Source organism: Colius striatus, chromosome 2 (genome assembly GCF_028858725.1).
Source record: "Colius striatus isolate bColStr4 chromosome 2, bColStr4.1.hap1, whole genome shotgun sequence".
In the NCBI taxonomy this organism is placed as follows: domain Eukaryota; kingdom Metazoa; phylum Chordata; class Aves; order Coliiformes; family Coliidae; genus Colius; species Colius striatus.
Window position 1 is genome coordinate 64432515 of NC_084760.1, and position 24992 is coordinate 64457506.

The 24992-nt window shown below is 36.2% G+C and overlaps 1 protein-coding gene across 5 annotated transcripts in view; it reads left to right on the forward strand.

Moving 5' to 3' along the window:
- VTA1 (vesicle trafficking 1) overlaps positions 1-16558 on the forward strand; it is a 38656-nt gene extending 22098 nt beyond the window's left edge. For 3 of the 5 annotated variants that reach the window (XM_061990814.1, XM_061990817.1, XM_061990816.1), the window contains 3 exons: positions 5349-5528; positions 7355-7435; positions 15418-16558. In XM_061990814.1, coding sequence (XP_061846798.1) covers positions 5349-5528; positions 7355-7435; positions 15418-15563 — 407 coding nt within the window. In that variant the 3' untranslated portion in view covers positions 15564-16558. The remainder of the gene's footprint in view (positions 1-5348; positions 5529-7354; positions 7436-15417) is intronic. The other 2 variants (XM_061990815.1, XM_061990819.1) reach the window with 1 other exon arrangement.
- The last annotated feature ends 8434 nt before the right edge of the window (positions 16559-24992 follow it).

Genomic DNA, 24992 nt, shown 5'->3' on the forward strand with positions numbered 1-24992 from the left:
CTTTTCGATTGATTGCAGTTTTTGTATACTTCAAGCTTTATGAATGTTTAATTCTTTCTTGCATTTCACTAATTACTTTTTATAGCGATCAGTTTCAATAATAAGATGTCTCTTCATTTTCCTCCCCAGTCAGCGCAGAAGCTTCACGTATCCAATGAATCAACCAAGAATATTAAATGATTTGAAATTTTCCTCTGAGGCAGCATATGAGACTTTGTGGCTTGAATAAATATTGAGCACCACTTAAGTAGATGCTCAATTTATCTCTTAACTTAATCTTTAGTATTACAAATTTTTCTAATAAAAAGAGTCAGTAAACAAATCTACAATGCAAAAGAGATAAATCTAAGCAGTAGAGTGTGAGTTGTATGTAAGTTGTAGAGCTGTCTAATAGATGTGGCTACATAAAGTTTTTGAACATATATAGTAACATGTATGATTCATATATTTACACGTGTGCACACACAGAGATATATATACATGGACACGAACGTTAGTTTGTTTTCATTAATTTGTGGTTGGTATCTGTACCTGGGTTTTCAGTGGATTTTAAATTCAAATATATTATGAATAGGCTTGTATAGAAAGATTAAAATGGTGGTCCTTCCAGTGAAGTATAGCATCCTGTTCCAGTTGGCAGTCAGTCACTGGCTGATTCTTTAGCAGACAACAAATGGCCAGGAGAAGATAAAAAGGGAACAAGTAGCATTAGCTCACTACCTTTATAAAGCAGTGAGCAAAGTAGAAAGAAATACAAGATGTGCAGTCTTAACTCCTTCCAAGATCAGCTTTGTTAGAAAGTAGTACATTGCTTGAAGTATGAGTTTTCTCTGTTGTCTTCCAAATGTAAACTGAAGAATGTGACATAGTAGGTGAAGTTAAGGATTCCTAAGGAGTGTTCTTATTGCTATCTTAAACTATACCTAACAGGAAAGTGTAGAGATCTAAACCACCCTCTTCATGGATGTACATAGTGATAGGACAACAGGCATTAGACATAGTTTGTAATGAGGAGAGTGTGAATTAATTATTAGGAAAATTATTTTCATTGTGCATGTGGTCAGATATTGAGAGAGCCCAATAAAGGACATAGAATCTCCATCCCTGGAAATATTCAAAACCTGACTGGATGCACTCCTGGACAACTGGCTGTAGCTGATGATGCTTGAATGGGGGATTGGACTAAATAATCTCTAGAGGTCCCTTCCAACCTCAGCGATTCTGTACCCAGAATGGCATGATCTGTTTTAGCACTACTGTGAGTGAGAAATTGGACCAAGTAACCTGTAAAAGATCCTTCAGCCTTTTTATGATTCCTGAAAGAAATCATTCAGTTGTATATAGAGAGGAAAACCACAGGGTGGAAAGGGGACAGGAACAGATAAGAGTGCTGCTAAGGTTCAGATTTAGCAAAAAAAGTCTGAAAAGTCTCTCCACAGTGTCTCTTCTCATTTTTATGTCCTGGCCACTATTACATTTAGAAAGAAAAATGAAAAATTTATCAAATACATCAGTACCATTTTTAAATGAGAATGTGTTCCAAACATCTATATCCCCGTTGATTGTTAGCATTTATTTTGTTAAAAGTAAACAAAAGTGTCTAAAAGCCTGGATGCCAATTACAATTTCATTGCAGTTTCTGGGATAAAATACTGTTAATAATCTAGAAACACTACAACGTAAGTAAATTCAAGTGTTTGTGAACAAATAATGAGTTTGGTGCAATTTCATTTCCAAGTTATTGATTTATTCTTGATACTGTGTTTTCCTTACCTAAAGATGCCCTACAGAATTAAACACTGTAATGGCCATCTTATCCACTGAAATACTGACCAGTCTAGGCACAGCTATATTTGAAGCATTACTAAACTAATTTCTTCACCAACATAGTCTTTTCCACAGCAGTTTTTGTAACTGCTGGCGCAGCTATAGAGAGAGAGACTTATGGTGCAACTACAGCTGCAAATATCACTACATCTTTGTAAGTCAAATTACACTAGTTGATAATTTAATGGAGAAGTTAACATGGGAAAAAAATCTTTTGTTCTAGTAATGTAATGAATAGCCCAGTTAAATACTTCTCACTTTAAATGAGTGCTCTTTATGGATCTGGCTCATAGTGTAGTAATGTTTACAAAGCTCGCCTGATGGTGTGAAATGAAGGATGAGTTCTAAATAATTGCAAAAATAGAATTTCAAGCAAAGGAGAGCTTCTGCTAAAAATCTGGTTATGCAGCTTGTGTAGAAACAATAACTGTTCCTCAGTAGCAGCAAATAGTCTCTTCTCTTCATTTTATTAATGGGGAGGCAAAGATAACTGATGTACTGAAGGCTGCAAAAGAAACTAGTGTAGGAGAGAAAGTGGAATTCAGGCTTCATTTAGATCCTTGCTGTTCATTGTGGGTGGTCCTGTGAACTGGTGAAGACTGTTGCTTTCACTACCAAGTTATGCCCTCAGGCAATGTAAAAAGCACACAAATGCTGAGTGAGACAAAATCTGATAGGGATCCTACCATATCTATAATTTGTCAATATCTTTTTATTTCTTGATTGTATTTCATGTAGCAAGAGAACTTCTCACACTGCTGTTTTCTGAGCAGTGAAATTAAAAGTACTTTTTGACATTTGTTTCTGTAAATTAAGTCTGTACTCTAGGTGTCCATACTGCTTTACACAACCAAGACAAAAATTTTGTGCAAAAGAATTTTTATTAGAATCAGGTAAAAAAGAGTGTCAATTCTTGCTTTGTGCATTATAAGAAAAGCAGCATTGTTTGAAAATATGACTGGACCTTCCCCATTCCTTTCTGCTTGCTCATTTTCTTCCTACCCTTGCAAGTGGAAAAAGTCTGTTTAAACAGAGTGAAACTAGGGCTCTGTAGCTTGAAAAATTACCCTTTTTCCCCAAAGCGTTATTTTCTTTGTGATTCTTGAAAACCATACTGTAACTCTTGGAGATGTTTTTACAGTAACATAGGCATGCTTTATACAGTTCTGATGTTGTATTTATGGATGCTTTTGTCAGGATGCCACCATGGAAACCTTAAAATGACATGCTTGATTTATTAATGCAGTTGGAATACAAGTCCTAGAGTACATATAAAGGTCACTTAGCGGTAGCCCTAGGTCATCCAACAAGATTTTATACTTATGGAAAAAAAAAATCTAAAATGTAATTTCAAATATAAAAATTTCCTAAATGGTGATGGTGTGGCCATGGTAAAATACTGGACTCCTTAAAAATAGGAGTCCAGAGAATTGGAGTAGTCTAAACTTCTTAATAAAATTTGGCTGGTTTTAACTTCAGTAGTCTAGAGCACTAAATTTAAGTCATAATGGGGGCTTCCTTACACTAAACAAGGGAATGCCATTAAGCCTTGAGAATCCTTTTTTTTTTTTTTAATATGAAAGTGTCTTTTGACAGTTGGTTATGGGGCCAAGGGTATTGGCCTAACTCCACAAAGTCTTGTCTTCAATAAATAAATAATATATTTAAAAGTGGGTTTACTGTAGCTCTGAGGAAAATCTGAGGACCATATGGATTCATTATGCTGGCATCCAAGCACAAAAGCTGATGAGGTTCCAAGACAAGGAACTCAACTGGAACCAAAACTCAACGTGAAACAATTGTGACACTGTTTGAAAGCCGAGTATTTCAGCATCCTTAAGCAAATTGCAAGGAACTTGAAATTCTAGGTTATTGCTGCTTTATGAGAAATAAATTTTTCTAACGTTCATTCTCTGGCAAAGATTTGTTTTTCAATGAAGTTAACGGATGTTCTAACCACTGAACTTAAGAACAGTTTGTTGATTTAAATGTTCTTTTCCAGCAGCCTGAAGTCCTTTTATTTTGCACTGCTGTTAAAACTCTTCACAAATACTGCAAGCACATATCTCAAAATGGTTCTAATACTTCAGTCTTTGATAAAGAATATTTCAAATATTTACTTTGCAGAAAGAGTAGTTACAGTGCTTTGATGACATGAAGGCATTTTAAACACCTGAGAAGTGAATTTAAACAAAGATACTTAATTACAGTTTACCATTTGCCAATTGCATAATGAGCAAATCAAACAATTGAGCTTGATCTTTCGATAACATGGACCTGATTAAAAAGTAAATTTTAAAAAGTGAATTTTTTTATTAGTACTTGAATTTTCTGAAAGAAAGTAAACTGCTAAGACTTTCCATTATAATACAAAGGGGTCTTTTTCCCAGTAAAAATATTCTAATGACAATACTGTTGATTTTACTCCACGTTATTGTCTTTTGTTGTAATAAGTAGTATAGTGAGTTAGAAGGTGTTTAGTCATTTTTAATAAAGGTAGTACCTGAACTTTTTCTAGGTGCAAGAGGGCCTTACATGGGAAAAAATTCTGATATTTGTAGCAATAACATGGACTTGATAAAGAATATCTCTTTTGTCACCTCTAGACACATACAAGTTTTGAGCTTCCATATATGTTTGCCTGTTACCAAGAGCTTGTTCTTAACTAAGCCTTTCCCAAAACTGGACTTGTTCCACCTGTCTTTATTAGTACAGATGAACACATACACTGTAAAAGAAAATCAGCTTTTTTAAGTTGAACTGAAATAAATTAAGGAGCAGAAATCAAACATTCTAAATTAACTGGGTCATTAACATAATAAAATTGGACCATTATCCTTCAAAACAACATTGAATAGTCTAGACCAGAACCTTAAGAATGTGATTAGATTGAAAAATAAGATCTATGATCTTTGTACATACTATGGAATATATTGAACCTCCTTATTCTTAGAGTGTATTATATATACTCTTAACTCTTCTAGATAGTGATGACACAGTTAAGCTACATTTCATTTACTTGTTTGATACTACTTTCCCAGAGTTGCCCTTTGTTATTTATTTCTGGTTTGTTTCATTGGTACGGATTGTGAAGTTTGACATTGTCTTTCTATTTGTAAGGCACACAGTTTTCCATATTCTGGTACATGTATACATTAAAATACAGACTACTATATATTTTGCAATATCCTGTTCAATTTCTGTGGGTGCAGGACATGGAGGCATAAGGGATTCTATTAATGAGACTGGTTGCTTATATTCAGACCAGTAATGAGATTATCCTTCAATTTAAACTGAAGAAATCTTTGAAAGTGTCTGAGTTTCTAGATCTTTATCCTATGGTATGTTACTATTTTACACTGTCAAATCAACTATAGATGATTTGAGTTGATAAATATTTTGTCACAGTGTGGTGACAGTTTTGTTACCAAAAAAATTTGAAAGGAGATTTTAAAAGAAAGACTTAGTTTTCAAGTGTTTGTACAGAAGAATTGCAGTTATTCCTATTTTGTGTCTGTTAGCAGATGTTGAAAGGGAAGAGACAGGGTCATCTTCTGTCCACGGTGGAACAACTCAACCAACATCATCATCATCTACATATGAAGCTAACAACGTACCAACTACTAATTACGCTGGCATACATATACCACCAGGTGCCCATGCACCAGCCAACACTCCAGCTGAAGTACCTCATAACACAGGTATGTCCAAATCACCCCTCAAAAATTCATGCCTTTGCTGAGGCAAATTCTAGGCCTCTCTCCATTACATATAAAGTAAACTGCCGTAGGTATTCCGTTACAGAAGCAATTTCATAAATTATCATTGTAAAAATGCAACTGGAAATATTTTTTGTGGTTTTATGTTTTTTAAAATACATAAACGTATTTTGGAGCACTGTGCCGGAAGAGAAATGTGGAGTTGCAAAGTGTGTGTTCCTGCAAACAGAATGTTTTTTTTCTCTTCTCTAGAATCATACATTGCAATATCAATACTTTAAAGCACTTTTTCAGTCGTTCACTGGATAGATGTATATACCTCATCTTCAGCTTTCCCTGTGCATATAGACTACTGTTCTTTATGTGGGAATGTATCCAACATAATGTTGAACTTGTTACGAAAACACTACAACAATCCTGCGTGATGTACCATTCATAATTCTTTTTTGTTTATGCTCCTTTTCCCACGCAAGTACCTTTGTGTGATTGACCTCAAACAATATTATTATTGGAAATTTTGTCCTTATTGCTAAACATATTGGCTCTTACATCCTCTTTCTTGTTCTGTGTCATTTTTGGAACAACACGAAGTTCTTAAAAATCTAAAGTTCTTCTCAGTCACTGTAGTGAGGGGGAAAAAGCCAATAAAAATTGCATTAAATCATTTTTGAAACAGTATTTCCACCTTGCGTATTACCTTTTAATGATATTTAATAGAACTAAAAAAGTAAAAGCTCCTTATTTAAATCCTGATGATTATTTGTTTTCTCAGATACATTTTTATATTATAGCACTTAAGAATTGTTTTTGTCACACAGCCCCTCCTTTTCTTTTACTTTCTTATTTTAAAAATGCTTCACCCTGTGAAAAGTTCAGGATGCTCTTTTTTTCAGCTTTATCAAAGGGAAATCCTTCAGATAGGTGGGGTTTTTTTGGGCCTGGGAGGAGGAGAGTGGGTTTTTTTTACATTCAACCTAGGTAAATGTTTAGTTCTGTATTTTTACCAGATCTAAAAATTATGGAATATGTACCATATCAGAATACAATGATTCTTTGCATTACATAGTTTTAACCCCATCATTTATTCCGTGAAATAACAGATATTTTAGAAAAGGGATTTTACTGTCTTCCTACATGGCAGATGTAGAAACAACTGTGTTAGTCAAGTATGTTCTGGACATACTGCAGAAATATAATTTTGGATCAGTGCAAATAAGTGTGTCTAAAATGTGAATGCAGTTACAAGAATGCCTCACAGAGTAAAGTGCTATTTCTTCCTCTACCATCACCAATTCCCTTTTAAAACTACCTAGCTTTTTTATTCTCACCAATTCTTTTTGAAGGAATTAGGAAGCAGAGGGTTTGCAAGTGTGAAATGGCAAGCTATGGCTTTAAAAGTACAGTGATGGAGACTCTCTCTGGTATTAAAAGGCAGAATTTAAACATAAAATATGAAAGTTTACTCCTACTCTTCTTTAGCAGACTTTCCACAGTACTCATAACCAGTGTCTTTTGGACTAATATTTTCTTACCTTTTTAAAACTTGAAATTAAATTTCTGTGAAATACTATATTGATAAAATGAGTGACAGCCTGTAAATTCTTCTATATTATTTTATAAGACATTCATAATCCAAAATGAGGGTTTCAGAGTTATTTATTACAGACTTTCTGAATTGGAAAGCTATCAGTTGCTTAATTTAAAAATCATTGAGTCATTAGGTTTATCTGTTCTGGTTTTTTATCTGCTTACTTTGAAAGTCTATAAATAAAAATATCCCAAGTCAAATTCTTTGCATTGATTTCCAGGAGTGACAAGTAACACCATTCAGCCTGCTCCTCAGAATATTCCTCTAGTTGATCCTTCCCTTTGCAGTGCTCAGTCTGCAGGTAAGGTGATGCATTTATATTGTCTGTAAATGAACATGTCCTGTCCTGTCTGTCTCCCCTACACTGAAGGAAGAAGCTTGAGAAAAAATGTCACTGGTATCTGAATGCTATTAATTCAGAAATTTTTAAAAGAATGGACATAATCTAAACATTGTGCTGTGAAGAGTTTAATAGTTTCTACAAGCTTTGTTACAGTGTGTGATGAGTGTTGTCTATCTGACCAATGAGCCAGCATTGTGTTAGACTTTTCATTATTTATGTTGTTGCTTCTCAGGTGATATTCTGATATACTTAGCAAAGACTATATTCTTGATGGCCTTGCCAAATTGTATTTTTGGTTATCAATACACAATCCTATTACTTAAAATGTCTTCTCAGGATCAGTATTTAAGCTATTTATTCACCTCAGTAAATAATCATGACATTCCAGTGGTTCCATTTGGAGAAATTATTAACAGTTCTCTAGAATTTTTTTTCTGTCAGTGGTATAGAGATAATAAAAAGTAAGTCGCATCTGTTTGCAATAACCAGATTTTTGTTGGGAATATAACAGGGATGTGGACTGAGGAGGAGGTCCAGAATTCCTGGTATGAAATCTATTCACATTCTTCCCTACAGTTTATCCTCACTAGGGAAAGCTGACCTGTTTTAAGTGCCAGTAGTAGATACAGTTAAATGTTGCCTGTTACAACTACTGAGTTTAGATAGGTATATTATTTTATATTACAACTTACAAATATTTAGTTAGATATTTTAGTCTGTTATGTTGTTGCAGAGAGTGTCTATGTTAAATACCAGCTTTACCTAAATAGCATTTTGATTCAGTGGAATGCTGTAATAGGAATTCAGTGTTCAGCTTGACAATAGTCCACTGTCATAAGAATGCTTAAGGATATGTCCATATTAATATATTAGGAAGCCATTTTTGTAGATGTCTTAAAAATTAACAAAATTTGTGTTTTGATAGACCCACATTAACCATTAATATTCTCTCAAAGAACAAAAGGCACATCCTATTGCTTGTCTGGCATATTACTGTAATGTCTTATGTGGCAATCAACTTCTTATATTGAAAACAATACCACAAACCTGTAGCTGAAACATTTAAACTTGGTGAAAGTGTTTGAGTTTTGAGGACTGTTGTAGGGTTGTTGTTTCTTGGTTTGAGAGTTTAATTATAGTTGTCAAAAATGTCATAATCTTGATTAAAACTTCAATTCTTTGTTAAGTTCCATTATTCAATATCTGGATAGTATCAGTGGATTTCTTACTCTAGCTACTTACCTATGATAGCCTGATCAAATAATACATAAATATACATAAAAATGAACTGAGTGAAATAAGATATCCAATATTTGTGAGAACTCTTAGTAACTACTGTCATAGAATGGTAGGATTGGACTTGTTAAGCGCAGTGATGAGTCTAACTCAGTGTAACCTGATTCAGCATAGATTCACCAAGGGGAAATCCTGCTTGACCAACCTGATAGCCTTCTGTGAGAGTATAAGTGGTTGACTGGATGAGGGGAGAGCAGCAGATGTCATCTACCTTGACTTCAGCAAGGTTTTTGACGCTGTCTTCCGTTACATCCTCATCAGAAAGCTCAAACAGGATGGGGTTGATGAGTAGACGGTGAGGTGGATCAAAAACTGACTGAATGACAGAGCCCAGAGGGTGGTGATCAACGGCACAGAATCGAGTTGGAGGCCTGTGGCCAGTGGAGTTCCACGGGGATCAGTTCTGGGGCCAGTCTCGTTCAACATCTTCATCAGCTAATTGGATGAAGCAAGTTCACTGAAGGCACCCAACTGGGAGGACTGGCTGATTCCCCAGAAGGCTGTGCTGCCATTCAGCAAGATCTCGACCAGCTTGAGAGCTGGGCAGAGAGGAACCTCATGAGATTCAACAAGGGCAGGTGCAGAATCCTGCACCTGGGGAGGAACAACCATGCACCAGTACAAGCTAGATGTTGACCCACTGGAGAGCAGCTCTGCAGAGAGAGACCTGGGAGTCCGAATTGATAGTAAACTAAGCAATATGCCCTCGTGACCCAGAAGTCCAATGGCATTCTAGGATGCATCAAGGAGAGTGTGTCCAGCAGGTTCATAGAATCATAGAATGGTAGGGGTTGGAAGGGACCTTTAGAGATCATCTAGTCCAACCCCCCTGCAGAAGCAGATTCACCTAGATCAGGTCACATAGGAACATGACCCCTCGTCCTCTACTCTTCCCTGGTGAGGCCTCATCCTGTGTCCAGTTATGGGCTCCTCAGCTCAAGAGAGACAGGGAACTTCTGGAGAGAGTCCAGTGCAGGGCCACCAAGATGATCAGGGGACTGAAACATCTTTCTTATGAGGAAAGGCTGTTGGATCTGGGGCTGTTCAGCCTGGAGAAGAGGATACTGACGGGGAACTTCATTAATACTTAGAAGAATTTGAAAGGTGTATGTTAAGAGGATGGGGCTACACTTTTTTTCCTCTACTGTCCAGTGATAGGACTAGGGGTAATGGACAAAAGCTGGAACACAAAAAAATCCGCTTAAGGAAAAACTTGATTCCTGTGAGAGTGAGGGAACCCTGGCACAGGCTGCCCAGGGATGTCATGGAGTCTCCTGGAGGTTTTCAAAACCCACCTGGACATTTTCCTGTGTGACCTGATCCAGATGGACCTGCTTTTTAGCAGGTGGGTTGGACTAGATGTTCTTTATAGAGGTCCCTTGCAACCCCTACCATTCTCTGATTGTGTGATGCAGTGGGTATTTACATTGCCTGCATTCCTTCTCTGCAGATCTCTAGTGTCACTACAAGACTGAGTCTTGTAACAGCTTGAAGTATTATACTGTTATGTGGGAGCTTTGCAAAAGTGCACCCAAAGAGGTTCTAAAGCCCATGCAAGTCCTTGACTAGAAAATATTCTATCAGTTATTCAGGAGTTTGAGAGAGCGTAAAGGATATGAGCTCTGTCAATGAGCAGAGATACAGTACCAGTTTTGTTACTGCATAGAACTTGCTTGAGCACAGTGAGAAGGTTGTCCTTGTCCATCATGCATTCTTAGTCATTGCCCAAAGCATCCTTCCTTCAGCTATATGTAAGTGTAACAGAAGGTATCATTCTTCTCAAGCTGCTGAGGAGTCACTTTTATACAAACACTATTCTGTTCCACTGTGCCCTTGTTCACTGACCTGTAAGTAGATTTAGAAATATCCATATCTTAAAACAATCATGCTGAACTGTGGGTCCCAGGAACCTTCCGTAGTTCCTGAGTTGAGATACCTATTAAGGCTAGATCCTGGCTGCCTACTGAGGTTAGACTTTGGCATGCTCCATTCCTATGAAACCAAAGTTTCCTTTGGATGCAAAGCAAGGGATCAGTGTTGCCCTCCAGTAGGTCCACAGAGCTAGTACAGTGCAAAGTACACTTTCTCCACAATTTAGACATCATGTCTGTGTTTATACTATAAATTAAACATTCCTGTAAATATTTGACGCTGAGAACAGCTGGCACGGAACCACTCATATCCATACTATTAAACTTTTAAACCTTCTAAACAAGGTAGTTTGTGAAGGCTGCCAGTATTGCATGGTTTCTAGCCTGCTCTGACCGCAAGTGATGCCCAGGAATTGTTTGTGAAAGTGCTAGTTCACATGGGGCCAAAACCATACTGTAGTCCGTTCCAGAAGTTTGACAGTGTAGACGGTCAACTTTGAGTGCTTAGACATGTTCCCTGGCACTGCTGAATGCACTAGTATAGGCATAAGCCAAACAGGATATTCCACATATTCCTGCAAGACTCGTTCTGGTAGCAAGGTCAAATGTATGCTTTTAAAATAAGCCATACATTTTCTTTCCTTACCATAACATGGGAGAAGCAATTTGATTAATGCTATGATGGGAGAGAAACTTTTGGTGGAGTGGAATATTTTATCAAAAGAAAATTAACGTAATAGGGTTCCTTTGATTTTAGTCAGCGTGAATCTTTCAATAATTGGCCTGTCCTGTGGGAACAGGTTTCAGAGTTTACCATTGGTTTTTTAAAGTGTAAAAGCTATGCAATTAAGCCTTGGTTAATGTCTTTGACAACAGAATGTAGATCTGCACAGCAACTTTGTAGAATATGTGCGTGTACTCCCATGGTGTAGTTTGCTTTAAAAATTTATTACCTCCAGATTTTGCTAACACTAAATGCATTCATGGCTATGCTACAGTCAGTTTTTAAAAAGTCTTTCATTACTATGTACTTCCTTCCACAGGTGGCATAATATAGAGAAACCATTTGTCCATTCTAGTTGTATGTATGATAATGTTCAATTTTCTACACACAAGGTAGAAATAACAATTTGACGCTTCACACATTTTCATTATATTAAGAAGAAATCATTGAGGATTTATATTTCAAATACCTTGACGTGCTGTAACAGGAAAAAATATCATCTTTCAAAAGTCATTTCAGTTACCTTTGCCATCACTGCTTTTTATACACCAAATTTCATTATTAAAATCACAGAATCTTAAGGGTTAGAAAGGACCTTGAAAGATCACCTAGTCCAACACCCCTGCCAGAGCAGGACCACCTAGTGTAGATCACACAAGAACTTGTCCACGTGGGTTTTGAAAATGTTCTTAAATCAGCTGCCTTGCATTTTGGGAACTTGATAAAAAGGAAAAACATCTGATGGATAGAAAACAGTATCAGAGAGAAGCAGATACATCGTGTACAATACATGTTATTTTCATTCTAAAACTTGGGGTATTTTTTCTCTGAGATGACTTTCAGCGTGTCTAGTCAAATCACCTTTTGGTTTTCATTTTGTGTTCCTCTCAAAATTAAAAAAAAATATTTTTTATGGTAGATTCTACATGTCTGGTATGTTTTAGTAATAAATATAACCACTATGCTAATAATTTCAGATTAACATAGAAGCAGGTTTGTTTTAGGATGAATACAATATATTTTTCCTACCTTAATGTTGTTGGGTCTTTTTAGAGCTCAGAATCACAGGATGGTTGAGAGTGGAAGGGACCTCAGGAGGTCATCTGGTCCAACTCTTCTCAAGCAAGGGTCCTATAAAACAGGTTGCTCAGGACTGTGTCTTTTGTGTCTTCCCCACCCCCCACATTCTCCCCATGGTTTAATTTTTAGTACTGAAGGATGGAGAGTCCACAACCTCTTTGAGCAACTCATGTTAGTACTTGATCACCCTCACAGTAAAAAGTGTTTCCTGATGTTCAGAGGGAACTCCTGTGCTTCAGTTTGTGCCCACCAGCTCTGGTGCTATGACTGGGCACCACTGCAAAGAGCAAAGGTTCACATCCTCAGGTATTTATACACACTAATGAGATCCCCCTGAGACTTCTCCTCCCCAAACTGAAGAGCCCCAGCTCTCTCCGTCTCTCCTCATATGAGAGATGCTCCATTCCCTTCATCAGCTTTGTGGCCCTTTACTGTATTTTCTCCAGGATATCAGTCTGTGTCTTGTACTGAGGAACCCAAAATTGGCCACAGAACTCCATATGTGGCTGGAGTACTGACAGAAGGCGAAGGATCATCTCCTTCCATCTGTTGGCAGCAGTCCTCCTAATGTAGCCCAGGTTGCCATTAGTGCTTCTTGCCATAAGGGCAGATTATCAGCTCATGGGCCAAATTGTTGTTCACCAGGATTCCCAAGTCATTTTCTGCAAAGCTACTTAATCCTTAGAATGTGTAAATTGAAGTCAGTTACAAACTTCAGTGGTTATACCATTACTGTAAGTACAGGCATTATAGTTAAGTTTCACATTATTTTGAAAACTTAAGAACACAGAGCTGTTTTATTTCTATGCCATATGCCTTTTGTGAGGTGCTGACTTCAGTAGGAGCTGAGGCCACAGAGCACATCAAACAATCAACACCCTTACTGTGTAAACTTTAGTTTATAAATTTGAAATTGTTAACTTTTTCCCCTTCAAGTTATGTCATAATAGCATCTGAAGTAGATTTCATAATAAATAAGGCTTTATGCCAGCAAAACATTAATAGAGTTCATACTGTAAAAATAAGATTAGAATGGTGAATTTAGGCTTCCTTCCAATAAATTAGTTGAATACTGGACTGATGCCTTGGCCAATTTTTAAAGAATTATTTTGTAGTTTCTTTTGGCATCATAGCATAAAGCCACTTTGAGGGGAACTTGGTCTTTTTAATTTCTTAAAGATGTTCAGTAATGTGGTCACAGATTGACCCCAGCTGCTTTTAGCCTATGACTTTAAGTTACAAAATAACCTGTGAGTCTACATTTATGCAGTCCCTTACATGTATTTACTTGCATAGGTATGTATTTGAAGATAATATGGTTTCAATTATTCAACAGTAAACTAATATACATTGCAGTGATAATGAGTCCACCAAGTTGCCTCAATATTCAACAGTTATTTTGAGGTTATATTTATTTATTGAAGAGAAAATAAGTAGACTTCTAGAGTATATTTTAAAATTTGATGAAATTAATCTTAAAAGCGCTTACTCGCTCATCTGCTTTTTTATTGAGATAGTTATTTTGAAAACCAAAGAGTCCAGTCTAGTTTTTAGTTTTCCCAGGTATTCCATTTTATTTGTTCAAAAGCTGTTCTTAAATAATAAGACTGGGTAAAGCAAAAGCAAATATAATAAATGTTTTTCTGATAAGACCTGTGATTCTTTAGTAAACATTCTCACAATAATCCCAACAATGGCTTTAACTTGAAGAGATACAGCTAACTGAAATTTTGCTATAAAAATGGATTTCAGTATATTCATGTCTTTGCTTAGTTAGAAAGTTGTACTTAGAGAATTAAATCTTTATTTAACCAATTTTTGTATAAAATCTATGGTGCATTTTACTTTTTTTAAAAAAAATCCTAGTCCATGAAATCTGTTCTTGCTTTTAAAACACTGTGTGAGAAACTTATTTCTGTTATTGCATATAATTATTTACTTGTGTCCATAAAAATCAGTCTTTTACAAGATGTTGTGAAAAAGCATGACAAGTTTTATAGTTTATCAATAGGTTATTGGATAAACTATAACCTGTAGTTTATCATAGGGTCATGAGATTAGCCTTAAAAATCCCAGTGAATTTGTGCATGTAAAGAAGGACAGTAACATAACCGCTTTATTTTATGTACACATCATTCTATGATTATGTACCCTACCATTCTATGATTCTGTGATCAGTGATGCTCTTCACATGTTTAAATCTTATGCCAGCTAGGGCATAAGTCCCTGCTATGCTTTCTAGAAGACTGAGTGCATTTGTTTGAGCATGATAGAATTCCCAGTGTTCTAACCTATGTCAAGCAAATATTCTTATTAATAAATTGGTTTACATTCTAGTATGAAAATATATTTAGTACTGTTCTCCAGAATTAGAAAAATGAGCACATTTAATGGGATCACTCTTGTTTTCAGTAATCTTACATAAAATTGGAAATATAAACATTACTTGGATAAAACAGAAATATAAAATCTGCAAAAACATGCCAGTGAGAAATGTTTCTACATTTTTAAAAGTTACTCCAGTTGTAAAGGAACAGTTTCTATCTATTTCTTATTCCTAAAGAAGAAAGCAAAGTAATTGTACTGTAAACACAAAAAAACCACCGTCCTGGTTTCTTGCAGGCTGTAATGTGATTACAGCTAACTTACTGTCATTAAAAAGCTCTCCTTTACTCCTTAGATGAAGAGCAGACCTTTCTCAAAGGTATTGACTTACTTTTGAAAGGCACTGGGTCAAACAAATACTGGTGTTTAGAAAGGTTCTCTTATATTTCTCAAATGCCAGCAGCAAAGAAGTTAAGCATTGTAAGAATGGAAAGAAAAGCAAACAGATTGAACTTGGTTTTTGTAGCATTACCACGAATATTAGCCTGGTTTTCATAGTATTCCCACAAACACAGAAATAGTGTGAAAGGAAGCCTCAGTCAGATTTCCTTTATAGTAACTTTGTAATGCTTATGTTTTTGCAGGGGAAGTCCATTTGACTCCAGAGGACTTTGCCAGAGCTCAAAAATATTGCAAATATGCTGGCAGTGCTTTGCAATATGAAGATGTGAGCACTGCTGTGCAGAATCTACAGAAAGCCCTCAAGTTACTGATTACGGGCAGAGAATGAAGCCTTTTTCAACAGATTCACATCTTTGCCTAAAGAACTAACAGCTTATTACTGTACCTGTTAGGGGGAGTAGAGTTATACAGAAGTTCTCAATCCCATCACCCATGGCAATGAAATCACTGTTTCAGTGTCAGATCAGCAACTAATGGTACGGTAGGAATCTGTTTTCATTTTACAAACAGTGATGCTAGAAACATATGAATGCAGTGGCTTGATGTAAGCAAAATACTGAAGAAAGAACTGCCAACACTGCTCAAGAGTTAGAATTCGTCTTGCAATATTTAGATTGTTGGAATGGGAAAATACTGAATCTGTAAAAAAACTTGAGCATAAGAATGTTATGTTAAAATTCTTGCTCTGATTTTATTATCAAACAGTTATTTAATAATAGCTTTACAATGATAACTAAGATTAACACTTTCCTACTGAAATGAGAGCATATGAGAAAAATGACAGATCCACAATGGGAAGGACTTTTTTATATGCATAAATTATTTGGGTATTATCTGAGACAGAAGCCAAAGTTGAGGGACAGCTGAGGACATTTGTATTTCATTTTAAAACATGCTGGAAGAAAACATCTCTTGATACTCCAGAGAGAGTCATTTTGATGGTGTTCTAACCCAATCCCCCACAACTGTACACACTGCTACATGTATTCTTGCTTATTGATTCTTGTTCCTTTTGTGTGAACACTTAAGATTTTGTGTATGTATGGCTAACTAAGAGAAAGTACTAATATGAGTCAGAGGTGATCCCGAAACTGGAGGCAGAGATTCTAAACATGAACTTTTAAGAAGATTTATTTCATAGCTGTTCCCATCTTTTTAAGAGGCTGAAAAAAAAGACCTGGTTTTCAGCCATTAAAGCTGTATAGGTTCATCTCTGGTATTAGTATCATAGAGCTTTGTATTTCCAGCTAATGTTCTTCCTGTCTGCTTTGTTGTGGAGACTTTTTGGACTTGGGATTTAATTAAAATATCTTGGAAACTGAATTTGGAGTCTTTATAAGGTCTGCCATTGCAATTACAGAGCTCTTGATTGTTAAAAGAAAGAATAAGTAGTCTTTTTAACTTGGTATGACATAATAATTGAGTACACCATAAAGCATGTCTGATTTATGCAATAATTTTGATAACATGTTATTTGATCTGTCTGTCTTTCCAAGCTGCCAGATCAAATCCACATATTCTTTATAGCTGCACTGGTTTACAATGACTAAAACAAGTCTGATATTCAAAGCAAAAGATGAGGAAAAGAAAATCAAACTTAAACATGCATCGAAATTTAACTGGTTATATCTTCTGAAGAGTGTAGAGTCTTTGACAGCAGGTTCGAGAAGTGGAGTATGGAACTTGTAAATGTAGGCTTAAGGATTTTAATTGAGATTTAATAGCATGTGTTTTGTACAGTGCTTCATGCAAGATAGAACCCTCATTTTAGTATCAAACCAAATTACTGTAAATTATTCCATGTATATTCTTTTGGTGTTAATGCTGTGATTGGAGAAGCTGCTTTTCAGCTGAAAGAAGGGTACAGGATATTGATCTGTATAGAAATATATATATATTCCATTGTTATAAAAACATGAGAAGTTGCTTTCATTTGGGGATCGTACTATTAATGCCAGCTTCAGTGCCCAGCACTTGGAGGAAAGCCAGTTTTTCTGTTTCTATTTAAAAAGTAATTAAAATAACTTCAAGCCTTTTGTATTACATGGAAAAATAAGCTGTGATATGATATTGTATTCATTTGAGGCTTTTAGTTAACATTGATATTATTTTTTTGGTGACTGATATGAAGTGGAAGTACATAAGTAAGAAGATTGCAATGAAATTGTCGATAAGCAACGGAAAAGCTTTTTTTTTTTTTTTGAGTGACCGTTTACAAATGTTCAACCTGCTGCCTAGAAAGAGATTAAAATAAGTGTCTCTGAGGGCAATGGAGATGAAAGTGCTAATAGAGGTTTAGGAATTTCTCAGAGAAGCTCTCAGGACATTCTTTCTGAACATAAATCAATGTTTAAAAGATTTATCATATAAAACTCTCATAAATTCTGTAAAACTAAACATATCCCAATAGTGAACTTCAAACCACAGTACCTGAATTTGCATGTTGAGTTGTATTTTGCGTAAAATTAATTTGCTCCAATATTTTATTTTTAATGGAAAAGTTTTGTAACAGCCCATCAAACAATGTTCAAAGTCACATCTTTAAGCTGTTGACATTTGATGCAAAAGACTCTGAGTGTTTATCATCCAAACTGATGCCTAAAGGAAATTATAGAAAGATGTTTCCATTCCATCAAGAATAACTTATGGGACAGCTTTAAGTGTGGCAAATAGCCTAAAAGTACAAACCAATATTGCAGAACAGTTCAAAAGGTGTACATATTTGAAAATGTCAGGAGGTAGATAGGTAGCCTGTAGTTATTCCAAAGGGGAATTTCTGGTAGGCACTGAAATTTATGACCCCATTGTTCAATATCGTGTGAGCTTTAAGTGTTGATTTTACAGTCACCCTGAATGATAAAGTATCAGCCCATACCTCCTCTGAAACCAATTCCCAAGTCGTGGTGAATTCAGTGTTAAAAAAAGGAAAGTGATGGTTTTGCTGCGTGCTACAGTCGACAGCTCTCTTCTTCAGTGTGATTGCCACCTACGTGCTTATTGGCCCTTCTCCTTTGGTATGTGGGTTCTCAATCTTGCTTAAGAAAGGAGAAGGAAGCATCTTCTGTCAAATGTTCCATGTTCAGCTTTGCTACTTATGCAAGCTAGAATTTTAGTAAATTTGTTCAATGTTTTTTACTTTAAAGGTTTTTGGTATTCATGTTTTTTGCAGTTACTTATAATTTCACCTCTCTACAAGAAAAGTGGCATACTACAGGATACCTAGAAAAGTCTTTGAAAAGTGTCCTGAGCAACAGGTCTTTGTTTATGAAATGATAGGGATTTTTTCAAATCTGCACTAACTGGATTTCCTAATACTGTAGGTATTCTTTTCAACTTGTTGCAGTCATTTCAGGTGGAATTTTTAATGATGTCCTTGGCACAGACTTAAGTATGACCGTATTTCAGAATGTAGTATTTGATGCTAAGTAATACTTACCTGCAATAAATTAAAAACAGAAAAACTTGCTGTCTGAAGTAGAATTAGGAGCTGGGGGTAGTGTGTGTGCAGACATGTGACTGTGCATTTATAACGTAGCACAAGTAAAATCAATCGTGAGCTGTAGGAATGCCTGAAAAACATAGTTAGTACCTTGTTTACAAGTATTGGGAAAATGCCAGGTAAAAATACATAGATACTGCAGACAAATGTTGTTCTTAATTCAGAACTTTAAACGTACTAGATTAGTGGCAAAAGTTAGCTTTTAATTGTGTTGTATTCTAAATGAGTGATCGTTAATTTTCTCCTTTTCATGTCAACGGTAAAATAAGAACCTGTTGCAAAAAGAACGAGAACACAAATTTAGAGGAAGCTAGATTTATGAAAGATCAAAGATAATTCCTGTTTTTGGAAAGTTTGTGGTAATGTTCGAATTGATATTGGAAAGCATCCTTGCTTATAAAGTATAATTATGGCTTTCTTTTAAAATGTTTATTGAATGAGAGCCTGAGCTTGGATATCTGGATTAGGAAAACCTGAAGATTGATGCCAAGTTTCTAAACCACCGGTGCATCCTGATACTGACAGCAACCATTCTTCACAATCACTTCAAGAATACTTATTTTTAAATTTTGGAATGTTATCCAAGTTTCTTCGGAAAACGAGCAATCCTTTATTCTTACTGCATCGCCACCTTTCAGTGCACAGCTGTAGTAACAAGAGAACTGAGGAAACATGAATTTGCATTACATATTTCACGATCAACAAGAAAAGAATGCTGTGTTGCCAGCAGAGCTCTGTTTGGCTTGCTAGAATATTGGAACAGTCTGATCATAGAGATCACTCTAAATATAATGCCCTAAAAGATCTTGGAAGAGGAACTTTGTAAAAATAAGAGTATTGAAAGCAAACTTGAAAGAGAGTGGAGACTTATGCCAGGGAAGAAAAAAAATTGTACTCTCCACAGGACGGGAGGAGGCACAGAAATGATTGCGAATAGAAGACACGCTTACAATCCCATATGGAATAGGAACTGGGCAGTGATTGGAATGAGTTTAGAGCTGTTGTTTGATACCTTTAGAATCTTGTAAGAAATGAGAAAGAATCTTGGACTTAAGGCAAGAAAGTACAGGAAGATGGGAGAGGTGGGAAGGAATGCTAGAATGACAAAAGAAAACACTCTTTTTTTACCTCAAACTGGGAAAAATGTGAGTTACAGTACAGGAGAAGGTTGACCTAGTTTAGGATATGATAGCAGAGATTAAGTCTAGCTCTAAAAGGGAAGAAAAGTATAATACAAGTCAGCATTCTGCAAGTGGAGAAGAGCAGGCCTTCTCATCCTTAGAACCTTTGTACTCATTACATTAATATTAGAGAAATATGTTTGTTTTTTAGAGAAATATGTTTGTTTTTAAAATGCTATATCCCAATTCTGTGCTTTTCTTCATGTTTTCATCTGCCTCCTGTTTTTCACTGTATGTATTTTGTCCTGTTCCCATACCTAGAGGGAAGGTTACTGTGATTGAATACAATGCTAGGTATGAATGATCACTCACAGGCTTAGACATTCTTGGGTAATTTGAGAAGATTATCAGGTCCTGCTTTTACCTGCTATGTGCTATGGAGAAAACTGTAGCAATTGTACTTCCCTCCTGTGCTTCAGAGGCTCTTTGGTAGCAGTATGACAACAATATTTAAAGAAGAATATGTAGAAAATAGCTTTACTTAGAGCTCAACGAACTAATCTCTAGGAGTTTGGAGAGCTGCAGTTAGTCAAATTGCCAACTTTTTCTTGCCTCAATGAATCAGTTGAATGGGCTTCTTAATATAATAAGTATTTTCGTAATCCTAACAGGTAATGACAAGATAAGGCTTGATCATGGTAACAAGTTAACAAAATAAAGAGAGTTTTTAGGAGAGGCAGAGAACGCATTAATATGTAATGGAAGTAGTTTAGGGAGCAATGGGCAGAAATGAGGAGATCTGATATACAGAGTCATTGTAGTTGTAATTCATGGGCCACAATTTATATAGAGTAGTAATACCTGATGCAAATTTCAAATGTTGGATTTATCAGAGGACCAACAAAAGCTCAATTCTACAGTACTGAAATAAGTATAAATCCAGTAATAAGAACTTCTAATGGATCTGTAAGTTTAGTTAGTATTTTAGAGCACAAGAACAGCAAATAAAGCAAATGCATTTAAAAAAAAAAAAAAAAGTTGTGGTCAACTTAGAACAGTTAGTTTAACCACAAGATTAAGCAAAAGTTTACTTCAGATTATGAACAAAAGACTTAACAGTTCACATATGGATGTGACAGCATATAGTAGGTTTTTTCCTAGCTCTTTTGCTCTGCCTCTCACCCCAGGTAGTTTGGGACACTAATAATGCAATGAGTTACATTTACTTAAAATGAGTTAATGCTTGACATAAAGCTCTAAAAATACTTATGTGGAAATAGATTAACATGAGAATTGAAAGATGGATTAAAACTACTGGGAAAAAAAAGACAGCAGTAAATTCTAAATTATTTTCAGGGATGGAAACAGAGAGAAATCAGCTTAGGGACAGATTGTGTTTCATCTGTCAGTGAGTCTTAAGTGGAGGTCACCACCTAAGTCCCGTGTAGTTCGTGGATGAGGTGAAGCTGGGAGGTATTGCAAGTACTTCAGAGAACTGGAAAAGAGTCTGTGACTTTGAATGACTAAAATCGAGTGAAACTGAAAGCACAAAACGCAAAGTCACTCACTTGGGTTTTAATGAGAGTATTTTTAAATAAAATTGGTATGCTGGAAGCTGAAGTAATTCTGGTCAGCTTCACCTATTTCAGTGGGCTAATTTGGTGAATTTAGAATGCATGAGATGAGATCATTGCAGCACAGAGAATAGGTACACTCTCACAATACTGGGTTTGATTCTGATCATTGTTGATGAAAAATTTTACTGGTAAGAGATGCAAAGACATGCTGAAATGATGAAAGTCTTATCTACTGAAAAAAGATGGTTTAGTGAAATGGCTTTCTTCAGGCACTAGAGACAAAACATTCATTAATTTTAAGACATCTTGGTAAATTTATGGATTGGATGGCAAGATTTAAGCGGTTCTAAAATTAACATTTCAGTCAGCTTTTGTCAGCTACTGGTTTTTGTCTTCTGCTTAATCTTGAGTAATGGTCCATTTCCCCAAATACCTGGAAATGTTACTGTAAAAAAAAAAAAAAGGGTATTGCAGGACCTGAGACATTGTAATAACCTGATTTTTCCCAGTGTCTTTATTAGGTCCAATGTTTGTTATGATGCACTGTAAGCATTTTGTGAATAATAATGAATGTGGGACAGAACAAAGATTTTTTTTGCATTGTATGAATTCAATGTTTGCTTGTGGCTATGGAAGAATATCCACAGTCTGTGTGTTTCTGAATGCAGACACTTTTTAAACTTGCAATATTAAAAGCTTATCAAAGATTTAGATGCAGAGCATATTGTCAAGATATGGCGCTGCTCAAAGTAGAGGCCATATCTCTCATGTGGCATATCTTTGCAGGAGCAAACTCATACTGAAATCCCTGTAAGCTGTTGTAAAAAAAATGTAAATACTTCTTTTGTGCTGAAGGTAATCAAGTGTATCAGCACAGTCTTGGGAAAAATACTTTATTCAGTGTAGATATTAAATCTGTATTTATAAAATAGGCATGCAGGTACTCATGACCACTGCACTTCAGCTCAGCACTCCTTTGATAATAGAAGCTTTACACATCTGGCCTTTATTCTACACTTACTTGCCTGAAGAACTTCACCCATGTGAATGGTCCTATTGAGGCAATAAGAGTACTCATATACATAAGTGTTTGCAGTGTTCAGTTAGAATGCTTTGCTTGTTGTTCAGTAAAATATAGCTAGAATAATGGCAATGGCTTTAATGGATCCAAGTGTGGAATGCTGCTAGTTCTCCAGTGTAGGCATTTTAATCTCATAGTCTTTATATTGACAGATTTTGAGACACAAGACTTGCCTTTTTTCCATTTATGTTTTCTGCTGGGAAATTATGAGTTTTTATTTGTGCTTTATACAAAACAACAAAAATCTTACTGAATCTAGTTGCACTAGACATGCAGAAAAGGACAGTACTCCTTTGAAAGCTCTATCAGTATATTTTATGGTACAGATATATCTAAACACAGCTTCTACTAGCTGGGAAATTTTTATTCTCAGCAACACCTGCAGGAACAGGCACAAAGCCCCACAGTACAGGTCCTGATGTGTATACTGCAGGTGATCATGAAATCTTCTATTCTTGTACACTCTCAGCCACCTGCCTGAATCAGAACATTCATATCTCTTTCAAAGGGAGCATTGTGAACACTGTTGGAGCTTTCTTTCCCTTACTACACAACTTTAGATGATATATTTCTCCCACAGACTCTTCAGAGTACCTAGCAGTTGTCCCCGCTGAGGCTCAAGTGAGATAAAGACATCATAAAATGTGAAAGTTTATTTCTACAGACACTTTTTGTAGTAACTAGGTAATATCTGTTGGTACTGTTCAGGCAGCTTTCTGTGAAGTAATCCATTTGTAAATCTTTCTACATGTATGTGTAAGGTTTACAGGTCCACATCTATTTGGTCAAATCACCAAGATCTTTGAACCTAAGCACACTAAAGTATGCTAAACACCGTGCTACTACATGTGTAGCACCTCCATTTCTTCTGTTTCTGGCAATGGAAGTACTTATCAAGATTGCTGTCTACTGAAGTCTCAATCCTAATCCCACAACTTCTTTCTCTGTCAGAGTTCATCTTTTCAGAGATCATCTTGCCTCTTTTGACTGCTGTGATCAGTCCGTCCCGTCACTATAGACACACATGTCACCACAAACATCTGTGCTCTGTACAAGCAAACAACCAAAATACTTTGCAAGGTTTAATACGTTTAACTAGTCTATATCTTGGTAGGTTCCTCCATCATCACTCAAAACAAAGGTCATTCTGTCTGGCACTCATAAGGTGGCTAAGTTCAAAATATTTACATTATGTTCCTGTATATTATATATCCTAGATATTTGTATCCAGGAACTTTGACAAGAGACTGCAGAAGAGGCTTGTTTTCTTCAAGTCACCAAGCACAGTAGCTGCCATGTCTGCTGTGGTCTCTGAAAGGAGTGAACAAACAAGAACTAAGTGGCTTTGTTTATAGTAGAAGACTGTCAACCACTTGACAATTTGATGACATTTGAAGACTCACTAAATTATTTATTGTGGGATTTGGATGCATTAGTAGCACAAAGCTATTGTTATACAACTCTGTGGACCTCCCAGGAGTATACCAGAGAACATGCATTAATGTCTACTGTGTCGCACTTACTGAAGAAAATTTATCCTGCAATGAGAAATCATCCTTTGAGGGAAACCATGATTAACACCTGTGCAGTGAAGTTATGGTTTTGATAAGGATAGCTGCTTGATACTTTTTGTCTCTTGGAGACCTCCTTTCACTCCAAAAATCAATAAATCTGTTGTATATGCTGTGTTCTCTTACCCTCAGTCTTACAAATCCCACACAGCCAACTTCTTGCAAACTTCATATCTGTACCTCCATGGAGGTACAGATACAAATGCTAATATAAATTCTCACTGTGAAGGTACTGCTTGACAACCTTTTTGTGGAATGCAATCCAAATTGTTCATCCTCTGTGTACTATAACTGGTATCTTTGACCTAATGTCATCTTACAGAACCACAAAATCACAGAATGGTAGGGGTTGGAAGGGACCTTTAGAGATCATCTAGTCCAACTCCCAGCTAAAGTAGGTCCACCTAGATCAGGTCATGCAGGAATGTGTCCAGGCAGGTTTTGAAAACCTCCAGAGAAGGAGACTCCACACCCTGCCTGGACAGCCTCTGCCAGGGCTCCCTCACCCTCACAGGAAAGTTTTTCTTTATGTTTAAGTGGAACATTTTATGTTCCATCTTTTGTTCAATACCCCTTGTCCTATCACTTGAGACAACAGAAAAAAAGTGCTGCCTCATCCTCTTGACATACACCTTTTAAATACTTCTAAGTTTTAATGAGGTCCCCCCTCAGTCTCCTCCAGGCTGAGGAGAGTTCCAGCTCCCGCAGTCTTTCCTCATAAGAAAGATGTCTCAGTCCCCTGATTATCTTAGTGTCCCTGCACTGGACTCTCTCTAGAAGTTCCTTGTCCCTCTTGAGCTGGAGAGCCCAAAACTGATTTACTTTATTATTAACTGATCTCTCTACACAGAGAAAAAAAAATTATGAGCCATTTATCTGCATTGTTTGACAGCTGCTATTCTCACACA